Here is a 27,350-nt window from a genome sequence, read left to right as displayed (position 1 = left end):
ACCATATCATGTGCTTTAGTTTTAAAAACTCATTGGATAATGCTAGAACAATGATGTCATAACTGAATTCTGCCGTCTTTTTTCATGTTCGCCATTGAAAGTGATGTTTAGTGTGCTGTGTCACCTCTGCTGCTGTTCTCACTTGTCAGGCCCTGTCCCAGTTGACGGAGGCCACTGACCGAGAGAGGGAGCTGCTGCAACAGAGCTCTGTGCTCCAGGACGAGTTGAGCTCCCTGAGAGCTGAGCTGGAGCGCTCCTGCTCCCACAGTCGCCAGGAGGAGTCCCGCCGCTCCGAGAAGAGCGAGGCTTTGAGGGAGCGCCTAGAGGATGCCCGGCGCGACCTCAAACTCAACGAGGAGGCGCTGGCCCAGACAGTCTACCAGTACACCAGCCAGGTGACCGCCGTCAAGGCCGAACTGGCTGTGGCTTCCACACGGCTGGAGCACGAGCGCCAGGTGAGGGAGCAGCTGGAAGCCGAAGGTGAGTCAGCGAGGACGCGGCTGACTGGCGCTCTTCAGGAGGCAGAGAGATGCCAGGTGGCACGCGCTGACGCCGAAAGAGCTCTTCATCGCGAGCGTGAGGGGCACCAGCGTGCCCAGGACAAGCTTACGGGCGAGGCAGCGAACAAACGCGAGGCGGTGGGTGGGCTGTCGCAGAAACTCGCTAAGGCAGAATCACGTGCAAACGGCCTCGAAAATGAGGTGCACCGCGTCACAATGTCGCTTGCCGAGATGGAGCATGTGGTCGCCACGCTGCAGAGGGACAAGGAGCAAATAGGGGGGCGAGTGAAGGAGCTTGAGGCAGCTCTACAGACGGAGAGGGAGCAGGCTGGGAGAGTGTGCGCCCGGCAGGAGACGCTGCAGGAGAGGCTGGCGGCGGCACAGAGCGAGGCCATGCTGCTGAGGCAACAGCTGGAGGAGGCCCAGAACAAAGGTGCATGCAATTGCAGAGTTTTTAACCAATGTATTTTAGGTGTATCCTAAGGTGGACCATGTCTTTTAGGAGTGGCAAGCAATTGAATTCACCATCCCCTAGCTCAAGACCAACAATTTTGAATAGACTTCAATAGTTATTCCAGTAGTCCATTATTGAAAAACTCCCTGATCTCTCTTGCCTGCCTCAGCCTGTGTCTTGATTTGTGATGGGAGGAGACAGAGGTCCAGACATCATTCTGCCAACCCCTAGCTTCAGCTGACATGACACCACTGACTGGGAAGAATGTGTTGATATTTAATGTGTTGATATTGTATTGTACAGTTCCCTTGCTTTTTAATGCATATTATCCAGGTGTTGCTATAATTATGTACTTGCACTTTGCATCGGTACTGGTTACTTTATATGAGCTGAGATCCCTGATGATTTTCTAATGTATTGATCTAACTTATTCAATTTAATTAATTTGCTTGAAGTTTATCCTATTGAATCTATTGGCAACATCATGTATTGTTCTTGTTTCATCAGCCGCCAGTGCTAAGTCTTCTGACACTAAGTGCCTTGAGAAACTATTCACACCCCTTGACTTTTACCACATTTTGTTGTTACAGGCTGAATTTAAAATTAATTACATTTAGATTTGTAGAAGCAAATGAAAAACTGAAATGCTGTGAGTCAATAAGTATTCAACCTCTTTGTTATGGCAAGCCTAAATAAGTTCAGGAGTAAAAATGTCCTTCACAAGTCACATAATAAGTTGCATGGATTTTAGCATAATTTTTTAACGACTACCTCATCTCTGTACCCCACACATACAATTATCTACAAGGTCCCTCAGTCGAGCAGTTAATTTCAAGCACAGATTCAACCACAAAGACCAAGGAGGTTTTGTAATGCCTCACAAAGGGCACCTAGTGTTAGATGGGTAAATATTAAAAAGCAGACATTGACTATCCCGTTGAGCATGGTGAAGTTAATTACACTTTGGATGGTGTATCAATATACCCAGTCATTACAAAGATACAGGCATCCTTCCTAACTCAGTTTCCAGAGAGGAAGGAAACCGCTCATGGATTGACTTTAAAACAGTTAGAGTTTAATGGATGTGATAGGAGGGAACTGAGGATGGATCAACAACATTATAGTTACGCCACAATTACCAACTTAATTGACAGAGTGAAAAGAAGGAAGTCTGTACAGAATACGAATATTCCAAAACATGCTTCCTGTTTGCAACAATGCACTAAAGTAATACTGCAAAAAATTTTGGCAAAGCCATTAACTTTTTGTCCTGAATACAAAGTCATATGTTTGGGGCAAATCCAATACTGGTTACCACTCTCCATATTTTCAAGCATAGTGGTGGCATTAACCTAAAACACAAGACGAAAACTATGCTGGAGTTGCTTACCAAGAAGACAGTGAATGTTCCTGAGTGGCCGAGTTACAGTTTTGACTTAAATCTACTTGAAAAATCTATGGCAAGACCTGGAAATGGTTGTCTAGCAATGATGCATTCTGAAAAGAATAATGGGCAAATTTTACACAATCCAGGTTTGGAAAACTCTTAGAGACTTACCCAGAAAGACTCAGATGTAATCTCTGCCAAAGGTGCTTCTACAAAGTGTTGACTCGGGTGAGAATACTTTTGTAAATGAGAGATTTCTGAATTTCATTTTCAATAAATTTGCAAAGATTTCTAAAAATATGTCTTCACTTTGTCATGCTGGTGACACATCCATGTTCCCATTTGGGGATTTACAATAATAATGAAATGGAAAAAGTGCTTTTCCACCTAGGTGCTCAAAATTATTGAGATTAACTCGACTCATCCACTACCAATATGTGGCACCCACTTGGGTGATGCATGGCAACCATTTGTGCCAGAACACTCACCACACAGCTAGCATGGTGGAGAGATATATGCCAATTAGGAATGAGGGGGATGATTAGGTGGCCATGATAAAAATGAAGCCAGGTTGGGTTGGAAATTTAGCCAGGGCACCAGTGTAAACACCCCCTACTCTTACGATGAGTGCCATGGGAGTAATACAGTTTATTAAATTCAAAGGGATGGCGAAGGAGAAGGCGGTGACGGACGCCCAGGAGCGCTTTGGCGACCTGCTGGCTAAGCTGCGCTCGGACGGGGAGGAGCGTGTGCAGCTGGTAGAGGAGAGGAGCAAGGAGCTGGCCACCAAGGCTGCCGACCTCCGCGACCAGGTCTACAAGCTGGAGGAGGAGAAGAACGACAGAGAGGTGTGATATAGGGGTGGGGTGCATTCAGCAAGGCACAATGTTGTGGAACGGTTTAAATCTATAATGTAGAATAAAGGCTCTTTCTCACTTCATCTTTCCTGGGTTCCTCACATTCTCTCTCCTCACATCAAAAAGGTATTGGAGAAGAATAAGGGGAGGGACCTCAAACTTTCCTCCTACAATACGGTTGAGAAGGAGGCAAGGAGATAGGATTCAAGGAGTCACAGAAAAACGCTTTGATGTAAAGCCCTAAAAAATGCATCCTTCCTTCATTGAAATAATCACTGATTAGATATTAGATTGGTGAATGCAAGGCCTCCAAACGCATGGTTTTCACCTGTTCAGTAATTTCTAATCAGTGACCACGTCAAAATGGAGGAAGGATGCAGCTTGATAGAATTTGAACAGGGCCCAGGATAGAGAACAGGATAGCATTCAGCAGGACACTACGCTGTGGAATGTACAGATATAACTATTTCATGTAGAACAAACATGCCTCAGACATGTAGAATAAGTAATCACGTCACCTCTATAACATCCACTACAAACTGAAGCTAACTTTAGCCACTAATAGCTGCAAGTCAAAGAGCACCTTCAACCTACGCTTCTCATGATCTACTAGTGTAGTTTTGTGGCGCTTCCCATCCTCCCGTTTTCTACTACATAAGAGGATTAGCTTGTCTTAATCACCCCCCTGCACTCTCTCTCTCTACCAGCCCGGAAAAGTTCAGTCTCTCTGTTTCACAAAGAAAACGTTATTTTGCTCTTACTTTTTCATGGCCCACAGACCAGTTTGAGGCAGCTGCAGCAAGAACTTGCCGACTCACTGAAGAAGCTGTCAATGAGCGAGGCTTCCCTGGAGGTGAACACACGCTACCGCAATGACCTGGAGGAGGAGAAGGCGCGACTGCTCAAGGACATGGACCGCCTTAAGGGGAAGGTGGGCGAATACAAATGGTTTAGGTTATGATCAGGTGACGGGAATATGATCCTAGATCTGGGGAAACGTCACCCCGGAGAAGGTTGGAAGCATTGTAGAACCAGACTTACTAGAACTTACATCCCCATTCAAGTTCAAGTCTAGTAATTATATTTCTAAAGGAGCCATATTGGTAGGAGTGAGACAGTGCCTCCCTGTGGCAGGTGATGGTATCTACAGTCTCTCCAATGTAGACTGGCTGGTGGTGGATGCTGTGGCATCAATCAACCTGTCTTAGATTAGACAGCTCACTGATGAAGTTGGATTTTTTTGTGTACAGCTGGCTACTGACCGGGTTAGGGTTACGGTAAGAACTATGGTTCAATGTATAATAGGTTAAACGATGTTCACAGTGATGCTAGTGACCTGAGATTGACCTTCTGAAAGATTGACCTTGATTGAAAGTATTGTATAGAATAGATATGACAGATATAATAGCATGATTCCCTATTCTATCAGAATGTTCAGATATAAATATATTGTGCAGAACAAATGTCATTGTCTGTCAAGTAGAATAGGGAATCACGTTAACTCTGTGAACTTGCTACCTCACAGCTGGAGGAGAGCGAGGACCAGTACGTTCAGGCGGAGCGGCGCATCAAAGCTCTGAAGAGCAGTCTAGATGAGAAGGAGCGAGAGGTGGTCGCCGCCTCTCAGAAACTGCAGGAGGTGCTGTCTGCCTTTGCAGGCTCAGACACCACCATTAAACAGCTGGAGGAGGCAGTGCAGAGGTATACACGTGCATGCACACGCGCACACACACACACACACACACACACAACAGCATGCAGGAACACAGGTACACTTGTACTTACACACACAAGCAAACACTAAAGTACAGTCGTGGCCAAAAGTTGAGAATAACACAAATATACATTTTCACAAAATCTGCTGCCTTAGTTTGTATGATGGCAATTTGCATATACTCCAGAATGTTATGAAGAGTGATTAGATGAATTACAATTAATTGCAAAGTCCCTCTTTGCCATGCAAATGAACTGAATCCCCAAAAAAACATTTCCACTGCATTTCAGTCCTGCCACAAAAGGACATCATGTTAGTGATTCTCTCGTTAACACAGGTGTGAGTGTTGACGAGGACAAGGCTGGAGATCACTCTGTCATGCTGATTGAGTTCGAATAACAGACTGGAAGCTTCAAAAGGAGGGTGGTGCTTGGAATCATTGTTCTTCCTCTGTCAACCATGGTTACCTGCAAGGAAACACGTGCCGTCATCATTGCTTTGCACAATAAGGGCTTTACAGGCAAGGATATTACTGCCAGTAAGATTGCACCTAAATCGAACATTTATCGGATCATCAACAACTTCAAGGAGAGCGGTTCAATTGTTGTGAAGAAGGATTCAGGGCGCCCAAGAAAGTCCAGCAAGCGCCAGGACCGTCTCCTAAAGTTGATTCAGCTGCGGGATCGGGGCACCACCAGTACAGAGCTTGCTCAGGAATGGCAGCAGGCAGGTGTGAGTGCATCTGCACGCACAGTGAGGCGAAGACTTTTAGAGGATGGCCTGTTGTCAAGAAGGGCAGCAAAGAAGCCACTTCTCTCCAGGAAAAACATCAGGGACAGACTGATATTCTGCAAAAGGTACAGGGATTGGACTGCTGAGGACTGGGGTAAAGTCATTTTCTCTGAATCCCCTTTCCGATTGTTTGGGGCATCCAGAAAAAGCTTGTCCGGAGAAGACAAGGTGAGCGCTACCATCAGTCCTGTGTCATGCCAACAGGAAAGCATCCCGAGACCATTCATGTGTGGGGTTGCTTCTCAGCCAAGGGAGTGGGCTCACTCACAATTTTGCTTAGGAACACAGCCATGAATAAAGAATGGTACCAACACATCCTCTGAGAGCAACTTCTCCCAACCATCCAGGAACAGTTTGGTAATGAACAATGCTTTTTCCAGCATGATGGAGCACCTTGCCATAAGGCAAAAGTGATAACTAAGTAGCTCGGGGAACAAAACATCAATATTTTGGTTCCATGGCCAAGAAACCCCCCAGACCTTAATCCCATTGAGAACTTGTGGTCAATCCTCAAGAGGCGGTGGACAAACAAAACCCCACAAATTCTGACAAACTCCAAGCATCGATTATGCAAGAATGGGCTGCCATCAATCAGGATGTGGCCCAGAAGTTAATTGACAGCATGCCAGGGTGGATTGCAGAGGTCTTGAAAAAGAAGGGTCAACACTGCAAATATTTACTCTTTGCATCAACTTCATGTAATTGTCAATAAAATCATTTGACACTTATGAAATGCTTGTAATTATACTTAAGGAATTCCATAATAACATCTGACAAAACATATCTGAAGTCACTGATGCAGCTAACTTTGTGGAAATTAATATTTGTGTCATTCTCAAAACTATTTGGCCACGACTGTACTCTCACATAAAAGCGTGAGCGCACGCACACAAACTCAGTCACCAATTTAGGGTTGTATGAAATTTAATCTGTCATTTTTTGGGGGAAAATGTTAAATTAAACTGTTTCTGAATATGACTACATACTATAGGAATGTGAACGTTGTGACTTTCGTATTAATGTTGTGTGACTGCAGATTGGAGATTGAGAATGCCAGGCTGGAGGCAGCAGCAAAGCAGCAGACCAACAAGATTGAGGCACTGCAGAAAGGAGTCCAAGACTCTGCCATGGTGAGTCTAGTCAATCTGCATCCAAACATTTTCATCCCCCAGTCAGTTTTCCATATGGTCTTTGCATAGGGTTGGGAAAAAGCACCATGTTTAGATATAATGTGCCATGTTAAAGGGCTATTTCAGAGAATGTATGTATTCATATTGTTGACTTATCTTGAAAGTAGTCTATGGACAAGGGGAGACTGCCTTTCAAGGTAAATAAACATTGAGTAACTTTGCAGAACTATACTTTAGTGCTGATTTTAATCTTTATAAGCCCTGGCTGTCTTTTTGTGGTCTTACTAATGCTATGACATGAAATTATAATTTACAGTAGAGAAGTTACTGTTTTACAGGAGATATAAGGGTAAATTAGTTGTAATTAAATTAATATTGACTTTAAAGGTATTCAATCTCTTCACAGCCATCTGACTCTGCAGCAGGAGGAGGGGTTGGTATTTCAGACATAGTAGCTGTATACATTTCTTTGCGTTTGATTTTCTTCTCTGAAGAAAGATCCCCTCAAAAGGAAAAATAAATTAATGATCAAGACTCCCTACACTTTAGCCACTGCTTTTAGATTTGATCTGCCGTTTGGGCACTATTTCTACACCAGAAATTCAAAAACATTGCTTGAATGAGTTGTTTTTTTATAAATGTCTTTGAGTTTTCTTCTGGTTGTGTTGTTTTTGATTGGTGGTGGTCTCTTTGCAAGTCGGAGGTCTTTTGATCTCTTTTTTCTCCCTATACCGGTATATCATCTCGGTGTGGTCTGGGACCTATTTTTTTGTTTCTCTCTAGAGCTGCATGGTGTTACATGCTTTGGATGTATTTATTTATTTTCTCCCTCTTGTGTCTTTTCGGGATTGATTCTTCCTCTGGGACAATTAAGTTGATCCTATCTTATTTGGATGAGGAGCCGCATCTCTTGTCCACATGTTGCATCACTCTTCTACTCTTCAACCCTCAGGTCAGGAACCGTCTGGAGGATTTGGTGACTGGCCTGCAGTGCAGCAAGATGACCCTGGAGGACCAGCTCAGTCAGGAGGTTGGTTGATTACTTTACTACTTCCTCTGTTGAAATTTGTATTGTGTCTTCATCGTCTAAAGATGCTTCCACATACCACATCTCTCCGTCATTTGCGCTAATATGTCAACGCTGCAAAAATATTAACTCAATATGCCAGGTGCCCCGCAATATATCTTTACGTGTTTAGCTTCACAAATTCAGAGACGGGCAAAGGGTTTTCGTTTTTAGTCTTGATATGGACCACTAACATTCAGCTCTACATTAGTAGCGTAACCCTACCCCTCTACCCTCAGGTGCAGAAGCAAAGCATGCTGTCCCATAACGCCCAGGACTCCCATGCGCTGTGGGAGGAGGAGCTGAAGAGCCGCTCCAAGCTGGGTCTGCGTCTGGCTGAGCTGGAGAAGGAGAAAGGAGAGCTCAGCAGCCAGGTGACCAATCAAGACGACCACTGGCATACACACAAACGCACAGCTGGCCATTAACACCTCACCTGTGAACATAAAAAGCACTGCCTTAAACCAAGGCCCTGTTCAGAAACAATCCCCAGCATCGCTTCTATTGAATGTTTTATGTCGAAAGTCACAATACTACCGTCTAATTCAACAGGCCATATAGAAAAAAAGCCACAGATAAAGGGATCTACCATAGGGATTCACCAATTTGCATTGCTCCCCGGTTCAAATGTTTAAGATATAAGTGATTTTCTACTATTCTACTATTTTAACGCTCAACAGTAAGTTGAGAATCCGACTGAGTTCCAAAAAACTGGATTGATCCGCTGGCCTACAAAATGGGGCCGGCCCGCGGGCTGCCAGTTGACCAAACTGAATCACACCGAGTCGTTTCAAAACTTATCGTATCGGAGCCCATGTATCTAGATACGTATCGAATCGTCTTGAAAAGGAAAGATGCACATCCTTAATCTACCTTATTACACTGTAGGGGTGTGTGAAGACGTCATTGTTGACAGGTCGAATCTGTTCTTAATTGACTTATCTGGATGAAGATTAAAAATAAGACTTCAGTATTTCATCCCTGTTTGTCCTGTGTGTTCCAGATGGAGTTAGAGAAGAAGAAGGCCAAGAAGATAGGGGAGCAGAAAAAGTCAGTGGACACCAGATTGGACCAGGAGATGAAGAGAAACACAGAACTACAGAAAGAAATGTACAGGTGACAGTACAACCTCCCTTCTTCACAGCACCCTCCTCAGGACGGTAGTACTACTATAGAGCCCAATTAAAGTAGACCCAGCGCATTCATTCCCGGCTTTTGTCTGGTGCACCTCTCTGTGGGTGTGTTGTGAGTTAGCCGATGCCTTGTGTTTATGGGTTAGATGTGTTTTGCTGTCTATAGGTTTGTGATATGATTTGTGTGTCTGGGTTTGTGAGTTAGATGTGGGGGTTTTTCCCATCAGTGGTGTGATGTTTCGGTGTCTGATCAGTCAGACTGATCTAGTGCATCTAGGTCGTTCTATGAAATTAGTGCCTTTTGATCTTTTAAGTAGACATTTTAAATGCTTGTTATATTAAATGTAGTGCCCTTTTTAATATAGACCGCATGGAAAATTCAATCAGATTTTTTATATGAATAAAGAATTGCTAAAGTGCAAAAATGTAGCATTTTGACATGTCCCTCTGTGTGACTTCTAGGTTTTCACTTTCATTGGAAAGCATTGACAGTCATTTCTGACTATTATTTATTTAATGTAATAAGTGGTAACAAAAAACACCTGTCCCTCATTTTAAGTTTAACCCTCTTACTGAACTCTTGTTTTAATACGATGAAACTATTCCTTAATTATTTTTAAAAAGAATAGTCAAACCCTAGTGTAAAAGCAGGTGAGCTGGTTCTACACTCTTTCACCGTTTTGTGGTGGAACACGGTCGAGCATAATACTGTTGCAGGCAAGAAATGTTTTAACAATCAACATTTTTTTAACAATTGTGAAGCTTTCATTCAATTGCCCCTCCATGCTGTTGCAGACAACAAGCTTCTATTCCCCTATCACAAGAGGATTTATGGCTGATTTTAAGATTAAATCGTCAATCCTGTTTCTTTACTTGGCACTTAATAGTATAGTAAGAGATGGGATGGGATGATATATTTTTATTACGTTGTGTTCTTTATACAATGTTAAAATAAAGTGAAACAAAGAAAAATATTTTTCTCCAAGTTACAGTACTCAAGGAACCAAATTGGTGGAACGACCCATGTGTCATTAAGATTATATGTGTGTATCTGTCTCTGTGTGGAATGTTGTACAGGCTGCGGACACTGGTGAAGACGGCTAAGAAGAAGCTGCGGGAGCAGGACGGTGCCGGGGCTGAGTTTGGATCGCCAATGAGCAGCATGAGAGGGGAGATGGGCCACAGACAGACTGAGGCTGACATCAGCAGGATGAAGGACAAGGTACTAAGCCCAATTGATCCTGAAACCAAGGATGTGTACCGAATGGCACCCTATTCATTATAAAGTGTGCTACTACTTCACTTCCAAGGGTGCTGCACTGCTGCTGACTCTCGAATCTGTGCTCCTCTGGAAATGTGTGCAATGGACATAATAAGTAAAGTACTAGTGCACTATATAGAGATTAGGGTGCCATTTGGGACGCATTGACGACTCATCAAGTTAAGTTTAGACCCACACAGATCCTTATCTTCCTCTTATTTGACATCTTATCTATCTTATCTCATGTTCTACAATTTCCTGGGTCGTGTTTATTAGGGCACGCTACGGAAAACCTTTTTAAATGTTTTGCAACTTAAAACAAAAATGTGTCTTATTAGAGAAGTCCAGGTAGTCCTCCCTGTTTCAGGTTATTTTCTTCTGTTTGGTTCCGAATGAACACAACCCTGTACTTCATACAGCTCTGGGTTCAAGTTTCCCCAAGGTATAGATCTAGGATCACCTTCTGCTCTCCCAATCTGGAAAATGCAAAACCGGTCCAAGATCAGCATTTAGGGACAACTTCACCCTACACCACTTCATACACATCCTCTCATCTCAATGACCCTCTGTCCCCAGGTGGATGACCTGTCGGTGCAGCTGGAGAAGGAAGTGTCTCGCTGCAGCCAGCTGGAGAGGGTCAACGGGGAGCTCAAGGAGAAACTGACCTCCTTGAAGGGCCTGGGCCGCAGCAACGAGCGGCTCGAGCGTAGCAAGAGGCACCTGGAGGAGGAGGTGGGTAGCCCCAGAGGTTAGAGACGATCCAGTAGCCGGAAGGTCGGCGGTTCATATCCCAGGGGGGTCAACAAAAAAAACAAAAAGGGCTGTGCAATGAAGTATTTCATTTTAATATGTAAAATATTCAGTAAGTAAAGCATTTACAAGGTCTATTAGTAAAGTAATATTCTGTATTGTAGTTGTTGGGCCTGCGGCGGCAGGTGGAGTCGGGGGTGATGGACCAGACCCTGGTGGATCAGTACCGACAAGACGCAGAGGAGAGGGCGCGCCAGGAGATCAGACAGAAACTGGAGGAGGTCAACCTATTCCTACAGGTGGGGGGGGACACAAGATACATTCTAGAACTTGGCCTAGTGGTTAGAGCGTTGGACTAGTAACCGAAAGGTTGCAAGTTCGAATCCCCGAGCTGACAAGGTACAAATCTGTCGTTCTGCCCCTGAACAGGCAGTTAACCCACTGTTCCTAGGCCGTCATTGAAAAGAAGAATCTGTTCTTAACTTCTTGCTCCTACCTGAGACGCAGATTTCTCAACTACACACCTGGAAATGCAAATGCACTACGCTAAATGCTAAATGTACTCGTTAAAACTCAAACGTTCATTAAAACACACATGCAGGGTATTGAATTAAAGCTACACTCGTTGTGAATCTAGCCAACAAGTCAGATTTTTAAAATGCTTTTCGGCGAAAGGATGAGAAGCTATTATCTGATAGCATGCAACACCCCGAAATACCTGAAGGCGACGTAAACAAAATAATTAGCGTAGCCGGCGCTACACAAATAGCAGAAATAAAATATAAAACATTCATTACCTTTGACAAGCTTCTTTGTTGGCACTCCTATATGCCCCATAAACATCACTATTGGGTCTTTTTTTTCGATTAAATCGGTCCATATATACCCAAAATATCCATCTATGGAAACTGTGTGATTCAGAAAAAAACACAGTTTCAAAACGCAGCGCCATTTTTTTAAATTAAAAAAGTCGACGATAAACTTTCACTAAACACTTCGAAATACTTTTGTAATCCAACTTTAGGTATTAGTAAACGTTAATAATCTATCAAATTGAACACGGGGCGATGTGTATTCAATAGCTCCATGTCTTCAAATCATGTTTGGGAAATCTCTCTTCCAAGACGTCCTGTCGGAGAACGGATGGAATGGAATCTCTATCCTTTGTTTGACCAAGAAATGACTCCCAGGAAATTGACAAGACTGGCGACATCGTGTGGAAGCTGTAGGAATTGCAATCCCCATTTAATTTGGTGTCCCTTAAACAATACATGCAAGTGGCGCATGGATATTCTTTTCAGTTTTCAGTGACCAGTTTTTCTTGCGCTTTTCGATGAAACACACGCTCTGTTATAGTCACAGCCGTGATTTAACCAGTTTTAGAAACTTCAGAGTGTTTTCTATCCACACATACTAATCATATGCATATACTATATTCCTGGCATGAGTAGCAGGACGCTGAAATGTTGCGCGATTTTTAACAGAAAGTTCGAAAAAGTAGGGGGTAGACTGAAGAGGTTTAACTGACTTGCCTAGTAAAATAAAGGTAAAATAAAAACATTTATCCTTCCTCCCTCCCTCCCTCCCTTGAAATAATGACGTGGAAAGGTTTCAACATGGTTTCTAGCCTGTGACTATCATCAGCCTTACCGTGTTAGATCAGTGATTTCCTCAAGGAAGGAAGTTGTCCTTGAGGGCTGCTAGTCCTGCTGGTTTTCCATTTCTGCCTGGCAGTTAATTAACAGATGAATGGCACTCACTTGGTGAGAGTGTGTATACACATTTTTTTACCCATTCCTGTTGCTGCCTGTTGAACACATCCCTCCTTCAGACCCAGGCGGCGTCCCAGGAAGCGTTGGAGCAGATCAAGGCAGCAAACGAGGCCAGCTTGCGCTCCACGCTGGAGCAGCGTATCCGGGAGCTGGAGGGCGAGCTGGGCAGAGCGCACTCCACACAGCACGACAGCATGAGCCTGCGAGACTCCACCCGCACAGAGCTGGATCGCTACCGGGAGCTCTACACTGAGGAGCTGCGTCTCCGCAAGGCCCTGGCTGTCAAACTAGAGAGGTGAGACCAAGTACTGGCTGCATATATCTAGGTCCTAATCCCAAAATGACCCCTAGACGCTACACCCTATGTACTTGTGGCAATCTGAGAGGATTTGACAGGTGTAAGTATCATGGAGAGACTATTTCCTAGCCCATCAGCGAGCAAGTGGCGCTATTACCATATTGCTTACACCTGTCAAATCCTCCCAGATTTCCACAAGTGCGTAGTAACTAGGTGTTTATTTGGGATTCGGCCTAGATAGGTTAAGAGGGAAAGCAAGGTGATGTAGGTCGTGTTTATTTATGCCAGAACAGGGGAGGGACAACCTGGACTTTTTCACTGTTTACCTAATGAACACAACCATAGTGTAGCTCTGTGGCAACCAGACAAATAGGACATGTTATCATTTCAAGCTTAAAAGGATAGATTGCCTGAATGAAAAAATTACTTACGTTTCCCTTCCTCTCCTGCCCCGTAGACTACTTTCAAGGTAAGGATATGTGCATTTGTTATTTAGGTGAACTCTCCCTTTAACTTCATTGTGGTTATGTGTGCTTAGTTTGGGTGTGTCATCTCTTTGATAACCGTAGAGATGTGATAGATCATGGCTGTGTGCTGTTAGTATGTATGGAGTTACCTGTGCAGTTGGACCTCAGAGATACCAAATGGAGGTCATTGTGACTTTGAAATGGTCTGTATTTTAATTGCAGATAATGTTAATGTCTGACATGATTTGAAGCACATGAACGCAACTGTTATCTGTCTGCAGCCTACAAAAGTTTTGGTAACACTTTACTGGGGTAGCAGGTATTCTCACGGTGAAGAGCATTGGGCCAGTAACCGAAAGGCTGCTGTTTCAAATCCCCGAGCTAGGTGACAAATATGTCTATGTGCCCTTGAGCAAGGAACCTAACCTTAATTGCTTGATCCAGTCGCTCTGGATATGACTAAAATGTACTGTATGTGTCCTTATACAGGCATTCATAAAGCCTTTATAACAGCTATATAACATAACATTTTGTCAAAAGCTGTCATTAGTAGTTTTAAATAGTTATGAGTCACGGCATGACGTTATAAAATCGGTTGTAATGGGTGTTAAAATTACTGTTCATCCTATTTTCATATGCTCTGTCAACTGTTACTAACAACTGCTATTATGAAGTCTTCATGACAACTTATGTAACTACATGCTAATTAAGAATCTGCGTACTAGTGATGGCAAGTTCGCCTCCTTTTACTCTCTCAGATCTTTTCAACTTGTTCAGTCAAAACAATGAATCTTTCGACTCATTTTGTTCATTTGATTCAGTAACGCCCAGAGCACGCAGGGTCCCCTATCGGCGAACAATGAACTAAAAACGTAGATTCTACAAGTCTCTCATTCGCCATAGAAGGCTTGTTATTGGAGCTGTTCTTTGTGACTGAGACTAATAAAAGTGTTCTTCAAGCATTGTACATTTGTGATTGGTAGGCATACAAATAAGATTATTTATTGATACCTTTGAAACGAGGTCTAGTTGTGGCCGCAACCGGACTAGATTGTAAACGGCTCTTGGCGGAATGACACTGCTTGACTGCAGCGAGGCAGATCAGCACAATTTCAGTCGCGAACTGCAGCTGCCCCGGAACGATTTGTTCTCTAGTTCGAGTGTTGAGCAGAGGCAGGCTGTGTATGTTTCGGTTCTAATAAACGCTGTGTCCATCGAGTAATATTCAATAATCAATTAATTGTGTTCATTCTTTTACTATGCGATCAACTATCAATTCTAAACATGTATTTTCCTCCTCTCTGCTGCTTACAGTCTGACTATCATCAATGTGATGACATGCTATTTTATCAAATCGATTATCTAACGTTTAATTGATTACGTGATTGAATTCAATCATGCAACAATTAACTCATTAATAACCTGGGGCACCACAGACAAGTTTATTTAAGGAGTTCCATCTTCCGAATGAACTCTTAGAGATCTAAAAATCTCTTACATTTCAGTCATCAATCAGTCATGAATTTTTCTTTCCCTCTATCAGTCTCATCTGAACGTCGTAAAATTCTTGGTTAATGCACAAACCCTAATTTCCATTATGAATCAGCAATATAAACATTGGCTTAATTATTTATTTACTAACTAAATAATCACAGAAATACATCACAAACAGTAGATATTGGTTACTAACAGAGATAGAAAAGTCGCTAGTGGGCTATGCCTATATGACAGCTTGGTAGACAAAAGGAGAGTGGTGGGGACTGAGAGAGCGGTATAGACAAATGTATTCACTACACAGTCTATAATTATATTCATTGAAATGCTAATCCTTTGCACATGAATGGCCACTCATTCAAGAATAATTGCAATATAAACTCAGCAAAAAAATAAATGTCCTCACTGTCAACTGTGTTTATTTTCAGCAAACTATTTTCAGCAAACTTAACATGTTTGTATGAACATAAGATTCAACAACTGAGACATAAACTGAACAAGTTCCACAGACATGTGACTAACTAATTATTATGGAATAATTTGTGCCTGAACAAAGAACAAAGGGGGGGGGGGGTCAAAATCAAAAGTAACAGTCAGTATCGGGTGTGGCCACCAGCTGCATTAAGTACTGCAGTGCATCTCCTCCTCATGGACTGCACCACATTTGCCAGTTCTTGCTGTGAGATGTTACCCCACTCTTCCACAAAGGCACCTGCAAGTTCCCAGACATCTCTGTGAGGAATGGCCCTAGCCCTCACCGTCTGATCCAACAGGTCCCAGAAGTGCTAAATATGATTTAATTCTCCCATTTTGGGGATTTAGCAGTTTGGCCAAGTGAAGTCCTTTGTTCTCTCTCTCTCAACACTCTCTTACCACCTGTCGTTCAGTCATAAAACGAGAGAGACCTATGATACCCCCCAGGGCACGTCATGACAACAGCATGATCTATTCCCCTTTGGTGCACATGATAGACTAAACAAGACAGTTGCTGGACTGAGCACGTGCCCGGAGCTGCTGAGCCGGTGGAGCATGTATTAATCCTGCTGAAGTATTCATTGTGGTCCGCAGGTCAAACGAACGACTGAAATGAACTAGTCACTCAGAAAAACTAATCGTGACACTCAAGTCAGTAAAAAGAGTTGAGTGAATCGTTCATGAACTGCACAACACTACTACATTACAATGCTATAACAAGGTGTAATTTACAACCTCCTGTGTCACATTATTACATTGAATGGAATGATGAGCATCATAACCATATAATTTGGCTAAGATGACACCGACAGAGGGCCCCTTGCCTCGAGCTCCGACATAACATTGCAGGTTTCTACTTTTTTGTATTTTTTTCTGGTGTTTTTCTCTAATTTTCTTAATCTGATTGTTTTGTGCATTATTACACACACCCGGGTAGAACTTTTGGAATACGAATTGCTGGGTACTCACCGTCAGTTGAAGGCAGTTTAATTTGGGCATGCATTTCATCCAGATGTGAAAATACTGCCCCCTGTCACCAAGAAGTTAAACACCTTTTTACTCAAGATTCGAGTACAATGACCCTAAGCTGCCGAGGAGAGCCCCCGATGGCTACACACCCAGTCTCCACTGAGGATGTGTGTAAGTCATTCAAATGTGTTAACCCTCGCAAGACATTTTAAATCTCTCCTTAGCTCAGACCTCTATTTCCACCTGCTTCAAGATGTCCACTATCATCCCTGTGCCCAAGGGAAAGTAACTGAATGACTACCAACCAGTAGCACTTATTTCCGTCATCATGAAGTGCTTCAAGAGGCTAGTCAAAGACCATATCACCTCCTCCCGCCTTGACACACTCAACCCCCTCCAATTTGCCTACCACCTTACAGATCCATGGATGACACAATCACCATTGCACTGCACACTACCTCTACCCACCTGGACAAAATAAATGTTTGTGAGGATTCTGTTCATCGACTACAGTTCGTCCTTCAATACCATATAAGCTCATTACAAAGCGCACAGCCCTGGGTCTGAACTCCTCCCTATGCAACTGGGTCCTTTACTTCCTGACAGGTTGCCCCCAGGTGGTGAAGGTAGGCAACATTACCACCTCGACACTGATCCTCAACACGGGGACCCCACAAGGATGTGTCCTCAGTCCCCTCCTGTTTTCTCTGTATACCAATGACAAAGTGGTCTCACACAGTTCCAACTCCATCAAATTCGCTGACGACACGACAGTAGTAGGCCTGATCACCAACAACGATGAGACAGCCATCATGGAGGAGGTAGGCACTCTGACGGCATGGTGCCCGGTAAACAACCTGTCCCTTAATGTTAGCAAAGCAAAGGAGCTGATTGTGGAATTCAGGAGGAACCAGGCTGGAAACTCCCCCATGCTCATCAATGGCGTTGCCATGGAGATGGTCAATAACTTAAAATTCCTTGGCATAAACATCTCAGCGAAGCTGAAATGGTCTAACCAATCGGACACTCGTGAAGAAGGCACGACAGCGACTCTTCAACCTCAGGATAATGAAGAGATTTGGCCTGTCCCAGAGGGCCCTCGCAGTGTTTTACAGGAGCACCATCGAGAGCATACTGTCGGGCTGCATCACGGCCTGGTATGGCAACGGACACCGCCACAGACTGCAAGGTTCTTTAGAGGGTGCACCGTTGGGTGCACACTGCCTGCTCCGCAGAACAACTACAACACCAGGTGTCGCAGGAAGACCAAGAAGGTCATCAGGGACACCAGCCACCCAAGCCCATGCCCTGTTCTCCCCGCTTCAGTCACTCAGATGCAGGCAGTACAGGAGTATCATGGAAAACAACTAAGACTGGCCAATATTTTCTACCATCAGGCTGCTGAATACCACCCTCCACCCCAACGACATTCATCACTGTTGTGGTTGTTAATATGTATGTTATTACCTTTTTACAAATTCACAAACTTCTTTGTGAATAAGGCTGTATCATAACAAAATGTGTAAAAAGTCAAGGGGTCTGAATACTTTCCGAATGCACCGCACTTTGAGGGAATTATTTTAGAAATACTTAATATGCCTTTGAAACAAGCATTTTTCTCATCTATTGGTTTTCAAATCAACATTCTTTTTTTGTACTGCTGCCAAAGGCTTAATTCTAGCCTACACCCATGTGTGCTTTATTGAGCTGATAATATGAATAAATAAAACTTCAATATTTTAAGATAAAGGGTCTGATCTGTTTCATCAGCCTTTTGCTTTTCTTAAATATTTTAATGTGCAGTGGTTGTATGAATTTTAGATCTGTTCTTCCAGAACTGTCCCAGAGTCTGTTTTGAACCGTAGACATACTTTGTTTCGCCCGATCGATGGCGGGACGCCCTTAATTTCGAGGTTGTAATTTAAATGTTGCTTTTTTTTGTAGGCTACCAATTGTAGCCAATTGTTCTCCAGGGGAGCCTTAATCTAATAGCCATGGTGTAGCCTACATTTTTGTCTGATTATGGTATGAAAAATAAAAATAGTAATGCATTTCATTTTGTAAAGTGGTTCCTTGCATCCTACATTGATGTAAAAATGCTGTTACAAAACATTTTGTATTTTTGGACAAGTGAGGTGAGATTTTGGAAAAGTAAAAAATCTCTCCTACTTTTCCGAAATACTGAAATTATCATTATGGGTTAAAACTCATGAATGTCTAAAACTAGATGCCCTTTTTTTGACAAAGAGATCAGTAAAAAAAAGTATCTGTACGGCCCTCCGTTGATTTTCTAAATCCTAATGTGGCCCTCAAGCCAAAACGTTTGCTCACCCCTCTTATGTGTTATATAGATGTTATAAAGGCTTTTATAAACGTGTGCATAAGGACACCTACAGTAAAGTGTTTCCAAAGTTTTTTGTTGTTGTTGCACTGAATAGGCTTAATGTCCCGGGTTGAACTGCCTATTTGGTTGACCTGTCAGTTCGTTACTCACCCACTCACCCTCTGACACGCTGCAAAACCACAGTTTTGTCTCTGAGGTTGTACTGTATTCCACAAACTTTCCCCAAATTACAGTTTTTTTTGGGAAATCCCGGTTGAAGGTTTCCCTCCTGATTCGCAGGAATCCTCCAACCAGGATTTCTGAAAAACCTGGGAATTTTGGGAACATTTCCGGAATTTTGCAACCCCAAATCTGAAAGCTGAACCCCCAGTCATGGTGCTTCTCTGCGTCATCCCTCCCAGGTCCAATGAGCGGCTGGCGGAGGCCAACACCAAGCTGATGAGCGAGCGCCACCGCAGCAAGTCCCTGATAGCCAGCAGCATTGTCAACGGCAGCCTGGGCGGACCTCTGGACATGGGCTCCCTGGGGCCGGTGGGGGCCTACGGGGCAACGCTGGGGCCCCTCAACAGGAGCCTGGGAGGGCCTCTCCTTAGCCCCCTGGGGGATGGGGGTCAGAGCAGCAGGGTGGAGGCTTACCTGGCTAAGGTAACAGGCTGTCTGAATTTTTAATGGCAATATCAAATATACAGGGACTGTGCTCCACATTGCTTAAAGGGATAGTTTACGTTTTTGGAGATTTAGTATATTTTTGACTTGACTTAACTAACCTTTTTGACTTGCAGGGATGTTGCATTGGGTTTCCATGCATTCAGGTTGCCTTGGTTTACTTTTGACCATTTTTGTAACATATCCCATCTCCATGGTGTCATAATTGTTAGTTAGCAGTGTACTTTTTATGTTGTTTTTATGTAACATGCAGTGTAGTTACATTGTAATTTAAAAAATGTATAAGTGTCTGTCGTTAAATGAAGCTGAATGACAAAACTCTTCTAATGCTTTGCTTACATTTTTTTCCAAATGCTGTCTTTCTTCCTTTTCTCACTAGACCTATATATGACTAAATGTCCATCCTGTATCACCTCTATTCTTCTCTTGCCATCTTTCCTTCCTATTCTTTTAGAGTTTTCTTATAGTGGGACTTTGTGCCTAACCTCTCTATTTCTCAATCCTTCAGCTTCTAGCTCAAAAGTCTGTCTCTCATCTCTCCTCTCTTCAGCCAGACTCATGACCAGGTGTGTAGGTGTGTGTTAGCTCATGCTGCTGCTTCACTCTCCTCTGACCCTCCCCTCTCCCCCTCACATTGGGCCTCTCCCCTCACCTTCCCATTGGCCCAAGCTTGCAACACTCCACACACAACCGTGGTTTCACAGCATGTGAGAGCGGGTAAATTTGTTTTAGCTTGGCCAGTGCCCCAGGTGGGGGGAGATTTCTCTATGAGAAATAGAATGGTCAAAAATCTGGGGCACCGGGTGGGTGACAGTGTATTCACCCAGTGCTAGTTCAGTTAGCTTTAGGGCTACCCATTGCAGCTGCACCAGGGTCCAATCAAGTAATACAGGGTCACGTTCAGTTTGGCAAACGTTACACAGAAATGGCATGTATAGACCAGGTGTAATTCCTTATTCTACATGTCAGAGAGGCATGGTTGCTCTACATCAGGGCTCTCAACCCTGTTCCTGGAGAGCTATGCTCCTGTAGGTTTTGCTCCAACCCCAGTTGCAACTAACCTGATTCAGCTTATTTATTAGAATCAGGAGCTAAAACCTACAGGATGGTAGCTCTCAAGGAACAGGGTTGGAGACTCTGCTCTACATTATAGGCCTATATTTGAAATCTGAACCTCCCGCAGCGTTGTCCCACTCAACGCAGGCCAGTTGTCACAGATGTCAATACTACTATTCTTTAGTAACGATTTGATGGTTTGGGATATCATTCATTTGCACACAAATGTTTCAGAAACAATTGACTAGATTTAAATTAAATACAATGTGTTCTGTATCTGTTAAATAAAACTGCAGCAAATGCAGCTACTGTATTGTCTTGCTGAGGTGTTGTGCTTGTTGAAATTATCTAACGAGAGGCTCCTCAGACTTTTTATAAAATAGTAAAACATTAGTTATCGTTTTTATATAAAACTATACTAAATATATTCATGTCACCAAATAATTGATTAAAACACACTGTTGCACAATTAAAGTCTACAGTAGCCTCAACAGCACTCTGTAGGGTAGCACCATGGTGTAGCTGAAGGACACCTAGCCTCTGTCATCTGGATACATTGACTTCATTACAAAACCCATGAGGCTCATGGTTCTCACCCCCTTCCATAGACTTACACAGTAATTATGACAACTTCAGGAGGATGTCTGCCAACCTATCAGAGCTCTTGCAGCATGAAGTGACATGTTGTCCACCCAATCAAAGGATCAGAGAATGAATATAGTACTGAAAGCATAAGCTACAGCTAGTTAGCACAGCAATATATTTCTTTAAAATTGTAGAAGCAAGAGTGAGAGAGCTAGCTATATTTAGTTATAAAAAAACATCTTGCTTAGCTAGCAAATGCAGCTAGCTAGTTTAGCTTATTCAAACACCTGTATCAAATGGAGAGGGATGCTATCTTAGCTAGGTGGCTATGGCTATCCAACACTGGAACTCTTACAAGTTAAGGTTTTGGTTGTATTAATTTCTTGCCACCGGGGCCCGCTGTTGCAACTGCAAAACTGCAGGACACTGTACTGTGTGATTGTAGCGGGTTTACTAACGTCTTAGTTCTAGTAGCTATGTTGACTATGACGTTAGCTTATATGTTTTGGCTTGGAAAGTATTTTTTTCCTGGTCACAGCTGATGGGTTGTGTACTGAAGTCCAAAAGCGAATGGAAAAGGTAAAAGGAGGAGAGTGCTTAGATGCGAGAAGGAATTACACAACGGCAAAATGATCATGCTCTTTGTATGTGGCTGCTATGAAAACTGTTTGTGTGTAATCAGGGGTCTATTCATTCCTCCGATTCTGTTGAAAATCCTTTTTTAAACTGAAAATATCAGTATCATGTTCATAGCCTAAACCTATCGATGTTACATCGAGCTTGGTGAATGGAATATGAGTGACAGTCATCCAATATGTTGCAATAGAAATAAGGCCATGCTCATAAAAACAATGATCATCTTCCCTCATCTTAAACGTCACCGACTGCCACTGACATCCCAGTAATAGAATCTAACAGTGAACACTGTTCAGTTGGCGTAATTCAATCACTATAGAAACACCATTCGGTTTCCATTTAGGCTGAAGCAGAGCTTTGCTTGCATGCTCTGTTGTGTTGCTAAATTGCAGTGCTTTTTCTCATGCAGTTCTGTATGCCTTTTTTCATCAAGCACAATTTACCAACATTAGCTTATGTTAAGTGGATTTAATACCAACAAGTAAAGCAAACAATTTCCCTCTTTTTATGGAAAGTGGTCTTCTACTTTTCAGATGGTACAAGTTATTTTTGTTTTATAAGGATATCCATTATTAAAAATTTAAAAAATGTGAACTTGTTTCTTGTTTATAAGCCCACAGCAGTGATAAAGATTTTGGTTATACCACAATATCTCAGAATATGCTTCCTCTTCTTTTCTAGATGCAGAATGAATTGGAGAGAAACATATCAAAGGAGTTGGACCATGGTAAGTGTTTATGCAGGGACTTAATTAAGCTCATATCATAACACAAAATAACAGGGTTGTATTTTCAGATCTGGAAATTATGTATTTGTTTTTAAATTATAATACTAGAAGAACAAGTCCAGATTATTGCAAAAAATATAAATTTTACACACTAGCTTCCCGAACAGTCATTCTGATTTCCATGTAAAATAGCCTTTTGAGTGACTAAAATATCACCTATAAATATCAAGTACATTCTCTCATGGCTAAATGCCAGGAAGTTTGCAAAGACTGGCTTAGTGGGTGGGGAGCCAATTTGGTGATACACTAAGCAACTCAAACTCAAACAGCATTAATATTCCATCAATAGCTAGGTTTCAATCCAATTGGCAACAGAGTTTCATGCAAAAATCCACATTAAAAGAAAATGTGCCTACGCTGGACAAGAGCTCGCAGATACGGTGTGTGTAGGATCTGCGGGTGGATTGTGGTAAAGAGCAATGATGTTTTTATTTGTCAAAATGGCAGTAAAGCATTGATCATCATGTCACCAGAATAAGACCCTAAAACATTTATTGGAAATGAGCATCAAGCTCCGTTTGGTGCCACTTTCACCACCCTGTGAAGTTAATCATATTTTATTTGATCTGTAGCCTAATTTAAACTACATGGATTCCCGAGTCGTAGTGGAAGGATCACAGACAGCATGTCATTGCGTGACTCCAAGTTGACTTCGATATGATGGTTATTATATCAATGTCTGCACATATTCGGCGTTTCCACCTCCATTTCTTGCATTATACGTTTTACCGACACAAAGATCCCACCATGTCGAACGAACAAATTCTGTCCCCGTTTTTAAAATTGCACCGAAACTGAAGTATTTTTTTATACTTGCATAAAAACTGTGGATGAAAATGTGGTTATTGATGTCAATTTGTTTATACGTCTCCCGTTTGGCATGTCTATTGTGATGCGGTTCACAGCAACACTGACAGATGTGTTGACATGACAACTGCGTCATAATTTTGAACTGCTGTCCCACTCATCCCAAATCATCTCAATTGGGTTGAGGTCTGGTGATTGTGGAGGCCAGGTCATCTGATGAAGCACTCCATCACTCTCCTTCTTGGTCAAATAGCCCTTACACAGCCTGGAGGTGTGTTGTAATTGTCCTGTTGAAAAACTAATGATTGTCCCACTAAGCGCAAACCAGATGGGATGGCGTATCGCTGCAGAATGCTGTGGTAGCCATGCTAGTTAAGTGTGCCTTGAATTCTTAATAAATCACTGACCGTGTCCCCAGCAAAGCAAAGCACATCCACACCATCACAACTCCTCCTCCATGCTTCACGGTGGGAACCACACATGCAGAGAACATCCGTTCAACAAAAAAAATCTCAAATTTGGACTCATCAGACCGACGGACAGATTTCCACCAGTCTTATGCCCATTGCTCGTGTTTCTTGGCCCAAACAAGTCTCTTCTTCTTATTGGTGTCCTTCAGGATTGACTGACCTTCATGTCTTAAAGTAATGGACTGTCGTTTCTCTTTGCTTAGTTGAGCTGTTCTTGCCATAATATGGACTTAGCCCTATTTGGTGAAAGACCATCTTCTGTATACCACCCCTACCTTGTCACAACACATCTGATTGGCTCAAACACATTAAGAAGGAGATCAAGTCCACAAAAATAACTTTTAGCAATTGAAATGCATTCCACATTTTTTTATTTTATATTTATTTAACCAGGTAGGCCAGTAGAGAACAAGTTCTCATTTACAACTGCGACCTGGCCAAGATGAAGCAAGGCAGGGCAACAAAAACAACAACACAGTTACAAATAAACAAACGTACAGTCAATAACACAATTGATAAATCTATGTACGGTGTGTGCAAATGTAGAAAAGTAGGGAGGTAAGGCAATAAATAGGCCATAGAGGCGAATTAATTACAATTTGGCATTAACACTGGAGTGATCGATGTGCAGATGATGATGTGCAAGTAGAGATACTGGGGTGCAAGAGGGTAAGTAATCATTTGGGGATGAGTTAGTTTGGTGTGCTATTTTCAGATTGGCTGTGTCCAGGTACAGTGATCAGTAAGCTGCTTTGACAGCTGATGCTTGAAGTTAGAGAGGGAGATATAAGACTCCAGCTTCAGTGATTTTTGCAATTCATTCCAGTCATTGGCAGCAGAGAACTGGAAGGAAAGGCGGCCAAAGTGAGTGTTGGCTTTGGGCATGATCAGTGAAATATACCTGCTGGAGCGTGTGCAACGGGTGGGTGTTGCTATGGTGAGCTGAGAAGGTGGGGCTTTACCTAGCAAAGACTTCTAGATGACCTGGAGCCAGTGGGTTTGGCGACTACTATGTAGTGAGGGCCAGCCAACGAGAGCATACAGGTCGCAGTGGTGGGTGGTATATGAGGCTTTGGTGACAAAACGGATGGCACTGTGATAGACTACATCCAGTTTGCTGGATCTATAAGTCCTCAGAGCAGTGGGCAGCTGGGAGGAGATGCTTTTATTCTCCATGGACTTGTGTTCGGAAACTTTTTGGAATTAGTGCTACAGGATGCAAATTTCTGTCTGAAAATGCTAGCCTTAGCTTTCCTAACTGACTAAGTATATTGGTTCCTGACTTCCCTGAAAAGTTGCATATCGCGGGGGCAATTCGATGCTAATGCAGAACGCCACAAGATGTTTTTGTGCTGGTCAAGGGCTGTCAAGTCTGGGGTGAACCAAGGGCTTTATCTGTTCTTAGTTCTACATTTTTTGAATGGGGCATGCTTATTTAAGATGGTGAGGAAAACCCTTTGGAAGAGCAACCAGGCATATTCTACTGACGAGGTTGGTATGTATTCAACACAGTTCCCATTGAAATCCCCTTGGGATATTAATGAAGTTGCACTTCCTAGGGCTTCCACTAGATGTCAACCATCTATAGAAATTTGAATGAAGCTTCTATTGTGTTATGGGACTGAATGACAGCAGAATGAATCAGGTGTCTGCCAGTCAGCCATTTCCTAGTCATGCGCATTTCACATGATAGCTACCTGCGTTCCATGGCTCCGGAATACTCTGGTTGGAACTTTATTGAAGATTAATGATAAAACATTCTGATTGTTTCTTCGACCTGTAATATAACTTTTTGAAGTTTTTGTCCGACGTAACTCTGACCAGAACAAGCGTTTGGATATGTATACCAAATGCGCTAACAAAAGTAGCTAATTGGGCATAAATAACGGACATTATCGAACAAATCAAGCATTTATTGTGGTCCTGGGAGTGCATTCTGATGAAGATCATCAAAGGTAAGGGAATATTTAGCATGTAATTTATGGTTTATGTTGACTACAACATGGCGACTATTTTGACTTGATTATTCTGAGCGCCGTCTCAGATTATTGCATGGTTTGCTTCTTCCGTTTTTATTTAAATCTGACAGCGGTTGCATTAAGGACAGATAAATCTATAATTCCATGTGTATAACTTGTATTATCATCTACATTTATGATGAGTATTTCTGTTGAATCGATGTGGCTATGGAAAATCACTGGATGTTTTTGGAACTAGTGAATGTAACGTGCCAATGGAAATTCTGATTTTTTTTATATAAATATGAACTTTATCAAACAAAACATACATGTATTGTGTAACATGAAGTCCTATGAGTGTCATCTGATGAAGATCATCAAAGGTTAGTGATTCATCTCTTTGGGTGGGAAAATGGCTGTGTTTTTCTGTGGCTTGGTGGTGACCGAACATAATCGTTTGTGCTGCTTTCGCCGTAAAGCCTATTTGAAATCGGACACTGGTGGGATTAACAACAAGACTACCTTTAAAACGGTATAAGGTACATGTATGTTTGAGGAATTTTAATTATGAGATTTCTGTTGTTTTGAATTTGGCGCCATGCACTTTCACTGGCAGTTGTCATGCAATCCCGTTAACGGGATTGCATCCCAAAAAGGTTTTAACCAGCGGCAACGGTGAGCGACTTGTTTCTGGAAAGGTGTATTTTTAAAAGTAGAAGCTCAAATTGTTTGGGCACAGACCTGGATAATATGACAGAACTCTGCAGGCTATCTCTGCAGTAGATTGCAACTCCGCTCCCATTGGCAGTTCTATCTTGACGGAAAATGTTATAGTTAGGGATGGAAATGTCAGGATTTTTGGTGGCCTTCCTAAGCCAGGTAGACAAGGCATATTGACATTAGGGAGAGGCGTGTGTAGCCGAGTGATCATAGGATCCAGTGGGTAGCTAGGCGAGCTGGAGACACAGCGATTCAGAGATTCAGACAGCTAACAGGCTGGGGCTAGCAGATGGGCCTGCGGGGGACGTCGCAACGGAAGAGCCTGTAGAAACCCCCTCGGACGGTTACGTCGGCAGACGAGTCATGATGGATCGTGTCGGCAGTAAAGGTTCCAGGCCAATTGGCAAGAGAGGTATTGTAGCCCAGGAATTGTCTGATGGAATCTCTTCGGCTATCTGGGAGATGGGTCTAGCTTGAGGCTAGCTCCAGGGTAACTGGTGTATGCTTTAGGACAGAGGCGTTAGCCAGGAGTAGCCACTCGGATAGCAGCTTGCTAGCTGCGATGACCCGGTGTTAAGGTTCAGAGCTTGCAGTATGAATCCGGAGATGTGGTAGAGAAAATTGTGAAATATCAGAAGAATAGTGGAGAATTATTTATTTCAGCTTTGTTCTTTCTTCACATTCAAAGTGGGTCAGAAGTTTACGTACACTCAATTAGTATTTGGTAGCATTGCCTTAATTGTTTAACTTGTGTCAAATGTTTCGGGTAGCCTTCCACAAGCCTCCCACAGTAAGTTGGGTGA

At 42.8% G+C, this 27,350-nt stretch overlaps 1 protein-coding gene across 26 annotated transcripts in view; it reads left to right on the top strand.

Annotated features, from left to right (window-relative positions):
• Positions 1 to 27,350, top strand: part of LOC110490556 (alanine and arginine rich domain containing protein) — a 157,212-nt gene that overhangs the window by 124,593 nt on the left and 5,269 nt on the right. For 15 of the 26 annotated variants that reach the window (XM_090200866.1, XM_090200901.1, XM_090200833.1 and 12 more), the window contains 15 exons: positions 150 to 933; positions 3,005 to 3,189; positions 3,977 to 4,129; positions 4,724 to 4,899; positions 6,741 to 6,834; positions 7,241 to 7,267; positions 7,787 to 7,864; positions 8,140 to 8,274; positions 8,904 to 9,016; positions 10,111 to 10,255; positions 10,871 to 11,026; positions 11,209 to 11,343; positions 12,876 to 13,111; positions 19,264 to 19,507; positions 22,487 to 22,532. In XM_090200866.1, coding sequence (XP_090056992.1) covers positions 150 to 933; positions 3,005 to 3,189; positions 3,977 to 4,129; positions 4,724 to 4,899; positions 6,741 to 6,834; positions 7,241 to 7,267; positions 7,787 to 7,864; positions 8,140 to 8,274; positions 8,904 to 9,016; positions 10,111 to 10,255; positions 10,871 to 11,026; positions 11,209 to 11,343; positions 12,876 to 13,111; positions 19,264 to 19,507; positions 22,487 to 22,532 — 2,707 coding nt within the window. Of the gene's footprint in view, positions 1 to 149; positions 2,640 to 3,004; positions 3,190 to 3,976; positions 4,130 to 4,723; positions 4,900 to 6,740; positions 6,835 to 7,240; positions 7,268 to 7,786; positions 7,865 to 8,139; positions 8,275 to 8,903; positions 9,017 to 10,110; positions 10,256 to 10,870; positions 11,027 to 11,208; positions 11,344 to 12,875; positions 13,112 to 19,263; positions 19,508 to 20,036; positions 20,095 to 22,486; positions 22,533 to 27,350 lie in introns of those variants that run through there. The other 11 variants (XM_090200850.1, XM_090200931.1, XM_090200875.1 and 8 more) reach the window with 3 other exon arrangements.

The sequence above is a fragment of the Oncorhynchus mykiss genome, chromosome 2 (genome assembly GCF_057628025.1).
Source record: "Oncorhynchus mykiss isolate SJ-2025 chromosome 2, ASM5762802v1, whole genome shotgun sequence".
Lineage (NCBI taxonomy): Eukaryota > Metazoa > Chordata > Actinopteri > Salmoniformes > Salmonidae > Oncorhynchus > Oncorhynchus mykiss.
This window is presented reverse-complemented; position numbering and strand designations above follow the sequence as displayed.